Source organism: Dermacentor variabilis, chromosome 5, assembly GCF_050947875.1.
Source record: "Dermacentor variabilis isolate Ectoservices chromosome 5, ASM5094787v1, whole genome shotgun sequence".
NCBI classification, from domain to species: Eukaryota; Metazoa; Arthropoda; class Arachnida; order Ixodida; family Ixodidae; genus Dermacentor; species Dermacentor variabilis.
In genome coordinates, this window is record NC_134572.1 from 64,086,923 (window position 1) to 64,099,532 (window position 12,610).

General features: G+C 45.1%; 1 protein-coding gene across 2 annotated transcripts in view; it reads left to right on the plus strand.

The window, feature by feature from the left end:
* The first annotated feature begins 2,901 nt into the window (after positions 1-2,901).
* Positions 2,902-12,610, plus strand: part of qvr (glycosylphosphatidylinositol-anchored protein quiver) — a 60,908-nt gene continuing 51,199 nt past the window's right edge. For both annotated transcript variants that reach the window (XM_075692639.1, XM_075692640.1), the window contains exon 1: positions 2,902-3,128. In XM_075692639.1, coding sequence (XP_075548754.1) covers positions 3,074-3,128 — 55 coding nt within the window. In that variant the 5' untranslated portion in view covers positions 2,902-3,073. The remainder of the gene's footprint in view (positions 3,129-12,610) is intronic.

Consider the following 12,610-nt stretch of genomic DNA (forward strand, 5'->3'; position numbering starts at 1 on the left):
GTATTCAAGCTTACGTTTGTTAACGTGGTGGCAGGAACTTTGCCCTTTGGAGCAAAAGAAGACTGTCGGCACGTACACTTCCCGGAGCTGGTGCGCATGTTTTCCGCTGTAGCGGGCATTCTGCATCTTGTGAAGTAAACATTTGAAAGCACAGAAGAAAAAAATTCTTGGCTTTTACTGGACGCACATAATCAGAAAACTTAACCACATGTTTGCCTGTGTAACTTTTCTTCATGCAACAAAGGGTTAATTTAACATTACTCTTCGCCCGGCCCAAGGCTTCCTTGACTAAGGAAGGCTTCTCGCCATAAGACGAAAACGACCATCTGCTCTATTAAAGTCTATTCATGATCATAGTTTAATTGTAGAAGAATTGGACGGTTGGCTCCTATAGGGCTGGATATCCCAGAGTTTCGAATACATTACCCGGACAAGAATAATGAAGAAAAGGAGAGCAAACAAGAATAAAATATCAACACGCACTAGAAACACACGTGTCGCAATTAGCACACAAGCTTCACTATGCAGGCAGCAGCGCCAACAACAATGTCCGGTACTTGAGACAGCCACCCATCACACAGGAGAGGGCGAGCCCACGCGAGTATTTTCGGCCGTACGTATTTGCAGCATATATGCACGCAATCCTTGCCGCGGAATGGGCAACGTGGCCGTGACATGAAGGCGTGGATATTGTGACTCCTTCCGTGTACGTAAAGAGGCGAGATCATCATCTCATCGGCCAGAAGCGTCTAGTATTACCTCTGCGAAACAAAAGATTACCTTGTGAATGTTTCTCTGTGTTAATCATTCTCCATAGCGTATACCCACGATTATTTTCTTCTTTTTGAGTTTATAAATTTCAAACTTGAAGAAGGCATGTTCCGGAAATTGAGTTAAAAATCTGTGAGATATTCTTTAACACGCTCCTTTGCTTCCCTTCGTCCCCCCCTCACACCCACATTCCTCTTTTTCTCGTTCTTTTGTAAGGCTGACTACTGCAATATGCATTCATTTATTCGATTTATAACCACGGTTTCATTTGTATCTTCATTTACCTTGTTGTTCACATAAAAGCACCTGACTCTCGGCCTATAAATCATCTTATGACTTGTGCTGCTGGGTGCTTTTCGGGCCTCATTGCACAGTTCTTTTGAAATTTCTGAGAGGCATTACCGAGCCGTACTCCTGCTACCGCTTCAGATGATGCTGTGAACAAATAAATCTTCACTGTGTGCTAAAATATATGTAAAGTTTATTGTGCGACAACTTTCCAGCTCAGAGCTCTTTGTGTAAACAGCCACGCTTTTTCAGAATCTGTTAATCAGACTCGTATTGGAATTGTTATCGCCGAATAAAAAAAAAGTAACTGGAGATATCTCGATAACGCAAAGACCCGCACGGAAAAGGACAGATGGCTTGGAATAATAGTGTGTGGAAATAATACAAGGCTGAGAGAATGAAGTGTAAGAGACCGTTCGCTGTTTGCTTTGGACAGTGGTATCAGTTGTGGTGTGGCGATATATCACTTATTGACCGACGTTCCATATTAGTTGGGAGTGTTGGCAGGTACTCACCTTATGAGCGAATGCAGATCTAAATTATGTGCTGAGTTGTACTACGAATTTGTGAAATCGAACATACGTTCTTGCCTAGTAAATTCAGAGAAAAAAAGTCTGACCTTTGGCAGTGGACGCGTTGTTGAGAGCAAAGCTTAATTCCATGTCATCTTGTACAAGAGCGACTGGCGCACTTATTATATGTTCAAGGTGATTGCCTGCTAGCGGACAGATCCACTCTTACACCATGGTGGGAAAACTTTTCAGTTTGTTTTTATGAGAAAGTTGAATGTAGTACAAAACTTATGAGAATAAAAACTCGAGAACCGCAAACTTGCTTACACAAACTGACAAATTCGATGTGCTCGATTCGAGCCGTCACAATCTTGCAAGATCTCTCGCATGCATTTGATTCCTTGATCAACTTCAAAAAGTAACTTTAATCTTTGCTCATAATTATAGTAAGCAAAGGAGGAGCGCGGCATTGCAAATTGAAATCACTTACGTAGTTCCAGCAATTCCTAAAAAAAAAAAAGAATCAGTGCCTAAACGTCATCTTTAAAACTTTGGGACATCCAAAACACAATAAAAAGGAACAAGAAAGAAAGATGGAAAACAGGCAGTTACTTCTTTAAACAGGCCTTCGTGGTATAAGTGGCCTGGAATCGCACTCCGGCTCGCTGGAGCGTGACTTCAAACAGCGAAGTCGTTTTTGTTGCAAAGCTTCAAAGAAAGCGCGCTTAGTTGCAAGACAGCAGTGCAAAAGGTGAAGTGCCATTGCCGTTCACAACCAAAGTTTTTTTCTCGACTTCTAACGGTTGATTCTCAGCGCTCGCAGAGAACATACGAACCTTTCTCTCTCTCAACACCCGCCTTCCTCACCTCAACTTAGTTGGCGTCAAAGGCGGGGCTCCTAGGTCTTCTTGTCGCGGCGAGTCATTTGCCCACTTTACCCGCCTCCTTACGCTCCTGCCACTTTCCACCTCGTATTTCTGTCGTGCTTCGAAAGAAACTATATTATTAACTAAATGGCTTGCTCAACGGCACGTGCGAGACATCTCACGTGTAGTTTAGAAACTTTCTTACTAGTTCCCCAGCAAACGATATCACTTGACAAGAAGGGAGCAACTTCTCGATCTCGGGCCCCCGCGCCAGCAGGATAGCGTCAACTCTTCGTCTCCATTGGGAGCCGCATACGTTGGCGCATTCTCATTCAAGGCTTCCGTTTCCACCGCTATACCGCTTCCCCGTCGGACACTGGCTCGCGGGCGCTCTGTGGCCGGGGTCGCCGCCGGTGCTGAGCGTCGCCTCGGTCGCGGCGGTGGCGGAGCGGCGAGTCACGTGACGAGACGCCACCGCTCTCCGAGGTGCAGGGGGGAAAAGCAGCAGCAGCAAGCAAGCGAGCGAGCAAGCAAGGCAGCAGGCAGCGCCAAGGCCGGCGGCCGCCCGATCCCGAGGCAGCCCTTCCGGCGAGCCCAGGGCACGAGCCCCCCGGCCCAGCTGCAACACGGCGGCGGATGGCAGCGCGCCCCAGGCGCATCGCGTCACCCGCATGGATTACCTGGGCCGCAGGTCAGCAACACACTCTGCGCCTTGCACGCGTTTTCGACCTTACCGACGTCGCTGCGGCGGCTATCTGCCCTCCTAGATCGGGCTCTGCTCGTAGCGTACTAGCTGGCCCCGCCAAGACGGTGGCGCGGTGCGGCGCGCGCGCGCACACTGCCGTATAAGCTGCTAGCCCGCGCGAGAGGTTGAGTTTTCTGCCGTCTCGAAGAACAGGCTGCGCACTGCCGTCGCCTAGGCTTTGCATGGTCCGCGCGAAGACTAAATCGAAACCTCCGCGGCAAGTGAAGTGTGCTGCGTGGGGCTTCCGCAGGCCGCGACGCGCGAGAGGAGTGTCGAGCGAAGGCGCGCGCCAAAAGTGCAAGCACGAACCTGCACGAGTAGCGCCGCATTCACCTTGACAAGACGTCTCTCCCTGCCACCGGTGTACAGTTTTTCTTTCATCATCGCCCTTGATTCGTTCTTCCTTTCGCTTTCCCCCCATTTCTCACAAGACCGAGCAAGCGAGTCGAAGCGGGGCAGAATAGCGCGCGACTATCGATAGCGCGCGACTCCCTTAGTTTCGAGCTCGCGTCGCAGCCGTGATTTTTTGCTGCGGCGCTCGTCTCTCCCTACTCGAGCGCTTCTGCAGCCCTGCTACACAGAAGTGCGTTTTGCTTTCTTCTTCTTTTTTTTTGTTCTTCCGTGGTACTTGCGTGCTGCTCAATTTTACGGGAAAGATAAGGGGGTATTGAGATATCGGCTGCTAGCGATGGTTATCCGCTTACCGCAAGTACTAAACGTTGCGGGCAAGCGGGCTTTGACTGACCCCGCCACATCGAACGCCGTTGCTCTCATTTTGCCGGGAGCCGCGGCGTACTCGAGCCGCATCTCGATGATGTCGCGAATCAACCGACAGCTTCTCATTCGTTTGGCCGGTGCCAGTGTCGTCTTAACAGTCGTGACCTTCTGGGCTCAGGCACGAAAGAAGGTCGAACGAGCTTCACTCGAGCACTACACGTATCTTCGCTCAACCTCCTTCAGCGGAGCAGTCGGTGCTCAGAGGTGCGGCGCCGAGAGGCCGGCGCAGCTATCCGTCGGGCGCAGGTTCGCGCGGTGAACCTTGCGGTGCTGCGATGATCGCGGAACAAGGTCACGAGGTTAACTTTGTTTTGCCGCCACTTTCCAACAGGACTTCACTGAAAACAGATTTACATCATGTTCGGGTCTTCTCGAAAGACAATTCGTGTGTAAAGCGCATTGTTGGCACGGCGTTGTCTGCGGGTATACGAATGGGGGGAGCTAGCCCTTTTTCTTCTTTCACCAGAGACTGGCCTCATCTGCGTTCCTGAATGGATACACGTTGCTCCGAGCTCAGATGGTGCCCCGTGGAATTCCTTTGATCGCCCCGACACAACGTGTGTTTGTTTCCTCTCGGTTCGTTCAATGTGTTTGAGCGCCGCGCACGTTCGCTATTGCGGTATAGTTCCAGATCTGGTTCCTTCCTGGTATGGGTGCGTTCGCGCTGCAGTCTCTCTGTGAATCTCGTGCTGCGGTTCGTTCTGCAGTCAGGTGGCGCCCGAATTTACATTTTGTGTAAAGAGTGTGTTCCTTCGGACGTTCGTCACCGACGGTTGTAAGAAGTGCATTGGCAGTATACAAGTTGTGACGAAACAACTCGCACGCAGCGGTGGTTTTTATCGACTTCGAAAAACGATCTGTAATATTTACTGTCACTATTTGAACTTTCGTTCGTTCGAATTCACGTGGCGAGTCATTTTCGAAGCTGGATATATCGGTGCATGTCCGTAATAATGTAACTTTCCATGAGCGAGAGGAACTAACCGGTGATTGTTTGTCCTTTATATTTTTCATGATTGCCGTGTGTCACACTTGCTTTGCACATGATCAGACGAGTTTGTACACACGACGATCCGCAACTCTCTCTTGTCACTGAGAAGTGACCTCTGCCAATTCGTCGTCGGTTTTGATCTACTACGAGCTGATATTAACATGTCGTCTAGAAGGCCGTACATTCTGCACCACCGCCTTACGTTGTACGTGTTCTCAAGAAGAATCACACCAGAAGCAGTAGGTACAATTCGGTACAGAAAGTAACAGAATTTGCGCACTTTTACTTTTGTTGCCCCCCTCTCCCTCCCCCTCCCTCCCGGAAATGTGTGTTGTTATTGCGTGCAGATTCGAGACGTTGCCAAGTCTGCCTCCGCTGATATTAGCTGGTGTTAGTCTGCTACTCTATGTGCTGGATGATTACGCAGGGGTGGCACAACCATAAACGCAGCTTATATATCCACATACACCTACAACGTGCACACACAGACGCTGACACCTCAGGCACACACTACAGCTATCGACAAAGTTTTGCTGCGTACTGTACATCTTAGAAAATGTACTTCCACTTTAAACAACAACAACATCATCATCATCATCATCATCATCATCATCATCATCATCATCATCATCATCAACAACAACAACAACAACAACAACAACAACAACAACAGTGTGAACGACATTGATAATGACTGGATCATCACCGTCATAATCGCCATCATAATTAAATTGCTAACAATTTCAGGAACAAGATGCCCAACCCAGTAAGAACGCACACCGAATCATTGCAGATAGAGGAGAGGACGTGATTGTACGAACCGGCTTTAAAATTAAAAGAGAACCACACGTCACCCAAATACCTTTTGTTCTTGCCTTGAAACATTGCATAGCTAAACAGCAACGCGACTTTGACGCTAGAACATTGCTGAAGTTTGTAGGAACAAGAAATTATTGAGAACCAGGAAAGACTAGTAGCGGAGATAGGCACAATAATGGGATATACAGGATTTTTTGATGATGAGCACCTTCTGTCTCGTCGAATTGAATACTGTGGTTTTCGTGCCAAAACCACACTTTGATTATGAGCCGTAGCGGAGGAACTCCAGATTAATTTTGGGCACCAGAGGATACTTAACGTGGCCCCAATGCACGTGACATGGGCGCTCTTGCATTTAGCCCCCATAGAAACGCGGCCGCCGCGGCCGGGACTTGATCCCGCGACCTCGTGCTTGGCAGCGCAACACCATAGTCGCTAAGCCACTGCGGCGGGTTGCTGTTTCGCTATATCTGCTTTACCACTGCACAGCTAGCAACACACTTGGTATACGTGAACAGATACGGGCTAGTGAATTTTTAGGACCCTCGGGCAAAAGTGGGGACGCAATCCAAACCACGAAGACCCTGTTGTTATACTTATGCCACTCGGCTTTATAGACATTATTTTATGTTTTGTTAGTCACGTGCGCTTGGTTTTTTTACTTATTCCCAGTTATTTCTCATATATATGTTTTGTATTCTTTTTCATGTCATCTCCAACACGTGATAGGAAGTAGCAATTACACCCTGCAACAAAAAGCAGGGCAGATATTCTCAGTTGCCATTAAACTCTCTCTCTTTATATAGTCTGCGTTCAGCTCGCCATTATAGTCTTTTTCTTTTCACTTTTTTTTAACCTCCAAATGGTCACGAACAACTCTCAACTGTTCAGCTCGACTACAATTAGTGAATAAGCGGAAGCGGTCGGAGCCGCCCCGGCGGCTTATCGCCTCAATTAAAACGGTGCTCGCTGTCCACGTCCATTTTCCCAGTTAGCGGCCGCGCACTGCACCTTAGAAAAGGTGCGCGCGATCTGCTCGCTCTCACATGTGTTTGTAACGCGTCGCGTTGCGCGGTTCGCTCATCTATACGTCACTTTATCGTTCTCTGACTCTTCATTTCTTTTTGTCCGTCGCTATAGGGTTTTACACACAGCGTAGTTGCTTAGTGCGTACCCAAATCGCCGACTGCTCATGCGCACACTCTGCCTAGGGTTTACTGCGACAGCAGTTAAGTGCTCGAATATGGGATTATCCGTCCGTCCGTCCGTCCGTCGGTCCGTTCGCACGTCCGTCCGTCCATCCCGTTACGCTGACGAGGCGCCGCTGTCGTCATAGACGACAATTTTTCTACGTCAGGCCACCTCCATCACCCTTAATTTCGCCCTCACCACAGCACGAAGAAAAGAAAGAATACGGCGTTGTCCGCTACGGCCACCGCTGGGGACTCGAACCCACGTCACTGCAGGAATGTTCAAGTGTGGGGCGCTCTGTATACCCGCTGCGCTATCAGACGTTCTATTGTTATCTGCCTTTCGTGGTAGTTATTAACGCGCGCAAAGTCTCCCGCACAAGTAACGTTCCCTTATAAATAAACGATTGTTTACGGATAATATCGGGTCCTTTTTTTTTTACACCAACGTCAAAGCTGTTCACAAAGTTTCGTTACGCTCTGTCTATCACAGAGCTGACGACAGAGGTAGCGGGCAATAACAGCGCTGGGAAGTTACTGCGAGTTACTGCGCTCCCCACGCAATGTGAGAGCGATGGCGTCTGTGCATGTATTTCGGAGGCGAAAATGAGCAATACTGTAGCGGACCAGGATGGAATTATGTGTATCGTATAGAAATACCCCTTGATAGTATAACGGTGCGTTGGCGTGCATTTCTCCGTTGTCATGTTCATGACAACAGCGTCGGCGGCACGATATGGGCGTACGTAACAATGATGATGATCAGCCGCAAGCAATCACACGTGTACCCACACGAGAGGGTACACCGACAATCAGGCGGTTGGTGGGAAACAGCGTCGAAAGCATCGAACGTGTCAATGCCGTCAATAACGTCGCAACAATAATGCTACATAGTTTTCTACATAGCAGCTCACAGGATTCACATCCACCGATATAGCAGCAGCAAGTTTCGGCCTCAGAGTTGATTCATCCCCAAATGGGGATCTTTTATTAAACTCTCAGGGAGCATGAAATGTAAGAAGCCTTTAATACAGCGACTGCTTCATGACCGGGGCCTTAAGTAGTAATTTAGACAAACAGTGAATTTCAAAAACGGTGTAAGGAAACTTTGCGTTTGAAGGTAATCTCAAATGCCACGCTTCCGATACGTGTGCCAGTTGGGCGCTTGAGCGTTGTCCTACTGAATGATGTAAATAAAAAATAAAGCTGTTTTATGCTAGTTTTAAAAACTCATTACAGTGACAATGAGGTAACATCACAATAATAACACACAAGAAAAACCAAAACAAACATGATGCATCAATATTGTCAGAAATAAATATATGCAAATAACGATACGTTGAACACTTTCGAAAAAGAAAGTACCATAACCCTCTAGCCAAACAACTGCGAACATACGGTTCCGTAAAGATGAACATCTGAATTAAATAAATGTGGCCTACTTAGCATAGGCGGAAACTTTTCATTTTTCCAGGGGCTCGGGAGGTGGGGGGATGGGTCTGGGGACCGACCACGGACGCCACCGATATATATATATATATATATATATATATATATATATATATATATATATATATATATATATATATATATATATATATATATATGGTGCTGTGCCACTTTGCTTCTTCTGCTGCGACATAAATTCATACCAACGACAGTGGAATCGACCTCGGTTCAGTGCACGTCCAACGCCATGGCAATGATGAACACGTGGTTGTCTATGCAAGCCGTACATTGAGCAAGTCAAAGCGCAACTACACAGTGACAGAACGGGAGTGCCTGGCAGTCATTTTCGCCATTCACAACGTTCGCTTCATACGCGATCCGTCGTCACATTATGAACATCTCCTTGAAACGGGGCTGTCGAACATATGCCACCAAGGCCGCTCTTTAAAATTTTATAGTGAATTTAAATCTTTAAACATTTTTCTAGAATCTAAGCTGCATCGTTGTTCGTAAAAAGTTCGGTTCATTGCGTATTGTCCCGTCACTGCACCCAGCTTTCAGTGACGTCACAGATTTTGGGTACCTCCAGCCTGGGCTATTTAGCTGTTTCCTTATAAAATATAATGCCTTACAGTGCATTCAGAAGTAAACAAAAACTCGGGTTATGAGAACCTCTGGCAGGCTTCTCCTGCTCACAAAAGGTCGAATTGTGCGACGTCAGTATTACGTCATGGAAACTTTCTTTCGGAAGTGACATCAAAAAATTTCGCCTTCATTTTCTCCGCTAATAAGGAATGGAGAGCTTCGGAAGAAAAATGGGCCACTTAGTCTATTTATTTAGAGATCTTCTCAGTGTTAGAATTCTTCATGCAAAACTTTCACTAAAACAACTTTCAAAATCCATTAGAATCCATAAAATATTTAGTGAAACCACCAAGAATATGATATAAAGTTTTTCAACCTGGAATAAGGTCTGCTATGAAAATGCATTTTCAAGGCCTTGAAGCACCGATTATACATCCCCCTGGGACTCCAAGACAACTCAGGGTCATGATCTCTTTTCAAGTCATTTATGATTGCGGGCTACTATTTTACGAACGTGAAATACCAGTGGTATTTGTAATCTCCAAATTTTCCTGGCGACTGTATGTCGACAAAGTAACCGCATTCTCCTGTTTGCTATGCTAAAGGCTGCATTTATTTGCCTAAGCACAGGGATAAAGATGTAACATTGCGTGGGGGGCTGCCATGCTGGTGCTGCACTCTCAATTTTCATGTCGTGTCACGACATTCGAAACGTACAACACGGTTGCTTGTCGTCGTTTTTGATGATGCGACGGTCTTGATAAAATTAGTGTGAATTTTCTCGAAAGATGACGGCATATATGATGCTACGAACTATCATTTCATTGAGGACAAAGGTGCGAGTCGTATATAAAAAAAATAAAAAAAATAAAACGATGATCTTGAGCTAGCGCGGGCTGTTGCTTTTTGGCCGGCTCCACATGTCCACTTGTGAGAGTACTTGTATATAGCTTCTAGTCTGTGTTTAGCGCACATAATTGTGTTCTCATCATCGATTAAACGACTTCCAATTAGCTCAACATGCGTCTGACGGAAGAAAAATTTACGTGATCGCTTCCGGGTTAATAAAAATGATTGAAAGCAACGACAAATAAAATGTACTGCGGATCTCAACGAGCATGCATTGTTAGCATCTTCGTTGAGTAGCGCGATAGCAAAATCGCATGATAGCATGACATCATAGGATACATAAAAGCAAAGCGCAAAAAAAAAGCATGTATAGGGCACTTCTTCGAAGGCGATACGCTTACTGAGTATCTTTAAAAACAATGTTTTACAATTCATATGCTGCTCCGGGAGAGTTGTATCATTTCGTAGCGACGTCTACGTCAAAGAGAGGCAGTGCATGTAACTGTTGTCATTTCGATAAACCTGACGATTCCGCTGAAAAAAAGAAGAAAAAAAAACGGAATGAGGTAAATATTCTCGTAAATTCTCGAAAGATACGCTAAAATTTGATATTATTATATATTGACGATGGGACGGGGAAAATCAGAAGACGACGGGGAAAATCATATAGAGGACGGCGGAGAAAATAAAAAAAAGATCTTGACGTTGAAATTAACGTAAAAATAATACGTAATATACTTAAGCATGAGCCGGTAGCCATAGAGCGAATTCATAGATTGGGTAAAGCGACCACAAATAAGGCGCGGCCTGTGTTATTGAAACTCCTAGATTTCCATGAGAAATATAAAATACTAAAAAAATTGCTCCAAGCTTAAGGGACCATTCTTCGCAATCGGAGAAGACTTTTCACCTCGGGTTGGCGATATCAGAAAGGAACCTGTGGAACGCAGTCAAAGTAAAAAAAAAAAAAAAAAAGAGAGAGAAGCATCTGGTGACAAGGCTTCTCTGGTGTACGACAAACTAAACATTGACAACGCTTCATTCAGCTGGGATGAGGAATCAAACTGCATTCGACCGGCTTGCTGCAGTTCCCACAAAAAAAAAAAAAAAAAACGCCAATGCAGAAGCACGGACCTTGCGTCCACGCAACAATCCCTTACGCACGAAATAACATTTGCTCGCAGCATTCAACAAAAGCTAAACTGACCGGAATCTTTTGTAATCAACTTTGAACTATACTTTATCGACCTAACTGAAACCTGGTTAACGAGTGATGTTAAGGACTTTGAGATAGCGCCACCAAACTACGCAATCTTACGTAAAGATAGGAAGATACGAGGAGGAGGCTTAGCTATTCTAACAAATAAAGACATTTCTTTCACACTCTTTCCTGACGTTGAAGGGGTTGAAGTTGTCTCCTGCAAATAACATTTTTTCTTCCTGCCACGTCGTTGTCGGCTGCGTATATCGAAGTCCTTCATCAAACATTGACGTTTTAACATCCTCGCACACGTACCTGCGCCGCCACGCCATCGGAAACAGTCTAATGCTGGTAGGCGATTTTAATCTCCCAGATATCAACTGGCATACGATGCAACATCACTCCGCCTCACATAATCCTTGATGTTATGTTAACCCTAAATATTTATCAAATTGTAAAACAACCTACTGATGTACAAGGTAGTTCCACGAACATACTTGACCTAGTGTTCTTGAGCGATCATGTTCCTCCAAATAAAGTCGATGTTCAGCTACTAGATGGTATATCAAATCATAACGTAGTGGTACATTAGATTTCAGTTCATGACTGTACAGTAGCTTTCAAATCGCTTGTTGCTTATCCTGATTTTATAAATGCCGATGTTTCAGCGTTGTCGCCCACCTTTCCTGTGATTTTTTTTCTTTTGAGCAGATTGTTAACAAACCTGGTTCAAACATTGAATTGCTCTGGCAGAAATTTAAAAACATCGTATTCTTTTGTATCCGAAGTTACATCCCTAATAAAATAAAGCAAAGAAAAAAACTACAACCCTTGGATAAACCGCGAAATTATACACGCGCCAAACGCAAAGTAATATGACTCAGGAAATTGGTCAAAAGAAACCTAACTTCCAAACTCCTATCCCTTACTTCGGCAATCACTTCTATGAAATCAAAAATGAAGGCCGCAAAATCATTTTATCTCTCTAATACGCTAACTAATTTCCTTAAAAATTCAAGACAAAAGCTCTGGAATTATGCCTAAAAGCCAAAATGACAATATTATGTCTCGAGAAGAAAGTAAAGAAGAAACTTAGTTAACAACTACTTTCAATATTTTTTTACTAATGACGACACGATCTCATGCCATGTTCACTCACATAGTTCGAATAGAATAGATACCATCTCCCTAAACGAAACAGGAATCCTTAATTTATTGTTAAAAATAGACTGTAAAAAGAAATCCGGACCTGACGACATACCAAACGAATTCTTAAGGCGGCACGCTGAATGGATGGCCAAATATTTACAAATATTTATTCCTAATATTTAACAAATCATTAACAAAATGTTCTCTTCCGAGCGAATGGAAAATGGCTAAGGTAATCCCAATTCACAAAGGAGGTAACAAAACTGGCGCTTCCAATTTCAGACCTATTTCACTAACCAGTACAATATGTAAGTTGCTTGAGCACATAATCCTTAAACACATTGCTACCTGCGTCGAAGAAAAACACTTTCTATCACCATTCCAGCATGGTTTCCGCAAAAGTCTTTCTACAGTAACT